At 35.5% G+C, this 2,812-nt stretch overlaps 1 protein-coding gene across 2 annotated transcripts in view; it reads left to right on the top strand.

The window, feature by feature from the left end:
* Positions 1 to 1,688, top strand: part of LOC128647961 (uncharacterized) — a 33,677-nt gene extending 31,989 nt beyond the window's left edge. For both annotated transcript variants that reach the window (XM_053700639.1, XM_053700640.1), the window contains one exon: positions 933 to 1,688. In XM_053700639.1, coding sequence (XP_053556614.1) covers positions 933 to 1,211 — 279 coding nt within the window. In that variant the 3' untranslated portion in view covers positions 1,212 to 1,688. The remainder of the gene's footprint in view (positions 1 to 932) is intronic.
* Positions 1,689 to 2,812: the final 1,124 nt, after the last annotated feature.

The raw sequence follows: 2,812 nt of genomic DNA on the forward strand, positions 1-2,812 counted from the left end.
TTCATTATAAGATTAAAACTTTTTGATTTGGGTTGTGGATTATTTTTTCAGCGGAATTGGCTGTCTTTATTTTATCCCTCCCTCTCTGACTGTTGCGTGGAAGTTCCACATCTTGGGTATCTGCTATCCCATAAGTCACTAGCTCATGGACTCTTGCTAATTACATGAAAGAAAACATAATTTATGTAAGAACTTACCTGATAAATTCATTTCTTTCATATTAGCAAGAGTCCATGAGACCCACCCTTTTTTGTCGTGGTTATGATTTTTCTGTATAAAGCACAATTATTCCAATTCCTTATTTTTGATGCTTTTTCTCCTTTCTTATCACCCCACTTCTTGGCTATTCGTTAAACTGAATTGTGGGTGTGGTGAGGGGTGTATTTATAGGCATTTTGAGGTTGGGAAACTTTGCCCCTCCTGGTAGGAATGTATATCCCATACGTCACTAGCTCATGGACTCTTGCTAATATGAAAGAAATGAATTTATCAGGTAAGTTCTTACATAAATTATGTTTTTTGGTGATCTGGGGGCTCCTACCCCGGCGATCAGGCCTGCATAGTGACAGGCATCGCCGGGGCTTCCCGTTACGTGCGGTGACGTCATGCGTGATAACGTCACCGCGCAACTTTATTTAAAATTGACAATACAAAGTATAGGGAAAGGGGGCATGCTGCTTAGAAACCTGTATCTCAGGGATCTGAGCAGCTACAGACCCCCAAGACCCACCATTGGAAAGGTAATCGCCTTTCCAATGGTATGAGTCTTGGGTGGGGGGGGGTCAAAACATTTTTTTTTTGTTAAAAATAGTAAAAATCTGAAAAATATTAAATCCAGCTTAGCACTCAAAGGGTTAAATAAACATTTTTGCAAACTTAACTACAATATAATGCTTAAACCATGCAATTGTTAATGGATATCTACTTGCCAGGTTGTCATTAACTGGGAACTAGCAGAACTGAGCAAGAGGGAACGTGCCATGCTAGATTTTGCTCTAGCAATTGCCAAGCCTGAGAACATCACTGAAGAGCACTTCTGTAAACTTGAGGAACATGGTTTTGACCGTGAAGATGCTTGGGACATTGCAATGATTACAGCCTACTTTGCAATGGCCAATCGCATTGCTCACTTAATGGATCTGCGTCCAAACAAGGAATTTTATTCTCTTGGAAGAATTCCCAGAGAAGTAACCGAAGGACAGAAAGCTTGAAAACAATTTGTACACCTCACCCAGCCTTAATTTTGTACAGTGTAAATGGTGCATATCTTTTAGTGTTTGAGGTCCACACCAAAGCCATGATAAAATGAGCTCTCTTCTTGAACAAGTGTTACAAAAACTGGTTTAGTCACTTAATCCATCCTAGGCTCATGTAGTGTGACCCTCTAAATTATAGTCTATGTGCACGATTCCAGGACAGGTTATGACATCATTTTCTATGTTTGTTTGTTTGTTTTTTTCTTTTTGACTAATGTGGGGGGAAAAAAATGCACGCACACAGACACCAAAAATGATTTCCTCTCTGGACTGACTTGGAAAAGCCTGCAAGCTAAATTCCAATCAAAACTGTTATATGGAACACCACACTTTTATTATGATCTAATATTTCTATTAAAGAATCAAATGTATGTTTCCAAAGCATTTGACTTGCATATAATGCTAACAATAAATAGGAAATAAATAAGCAAATAGTAGTTTGGAACATATCTTTTACGTTAGCATTGAATCTACTGTAATGTATTTTATATGAACACTTGAAAAAAAAATACATAATTTTCCACTTACAATCAGTTTTAATAGAAAGGCAAAATTACATACTCTTAGTGTCATTCTTTTTATATATTGAATAATGCACAAGATTGTGTGCAATACAGAGATGTTTATTAGCCTTAGACACTACAACATGGATTTGAACTACAGACACTATGACTACAAATTGTTATTGTTTAAAGTCACTTTCATTTAAATACAAATGGACAATACATCTATTTTATAAGTAATTGTAAATTTTTACAAATTGAAGCCCAGTATCAAATAATACTCTTAAAAACAGGGGCACTTTTAATTCATTAAAGTTTACAATGATGCTTATTTTTTTTAAATACTTACCTTTTGCATTATGGTAAACATAATGCTGATCCTCCGCCCGCATCTGCTGCTTTCTTTAGCAGATCGATGACAAATCCAGCATTCTCCAATCATTGCGTGCCCCCTTTGGCGTCCATCTCATGGAGCAACGCAACGATTGGAGGAAGCCGGATTAGTCATTGATCTGCTAAAGAAAGCAGCACATGCGGATGGAGGATCGGCGTTATGTTTACCATAACGCAAAGTTAAGTATTTTAAAAAATAAGCATCGGTGTAAACTTTAATGAATTAAAGTGCCTCTGTTGTTAAGAGTATTATTTGATACTGGGCTTTAATTTGTTAAAGTTTACCATCACTTTAATAAACTGTGTGTTAAGATATCTGTACAAATTGTTCAGGGTTCTAAAATACATGTCTAGATTCTATTTGAATTGTTAACTTTACTACTGGGACAAAAAAAACATCTGTGCAGAATTTGAAGATTTAGCTGTAACAATAATTACAAATTGCAAGACCAAGATATTTGTGAAACCGCACTGCCATGTAAAACAAAACGTTTTTGTTTTAGAACATTGTATGTTTGGATATATTCTTTACACTAGGAGGATTTAATTTTAAATCACGATTTAAATCAATAGTCAGTAAAACAGATTTAAATTAATTTAAATCATAGTTTTCATTTCTTTCTAATGACACGATGAGTGCACGAATCATCATTAATTACT

The sequence above is a fragment of the Bombina bombina genome, chromosome 2, assembly GCF_027579735.1.
Source record: "Bombina bombina isolate aBomBom1 chromosome 2, aBomBom1.pri, whole genome shotgun sequence".
Lineage (NCBI taxonomy): Eukaryota > Metazoa > Chordata > Amphibia > Anura > Bombinatoridae > Bombina > Bombina bombina.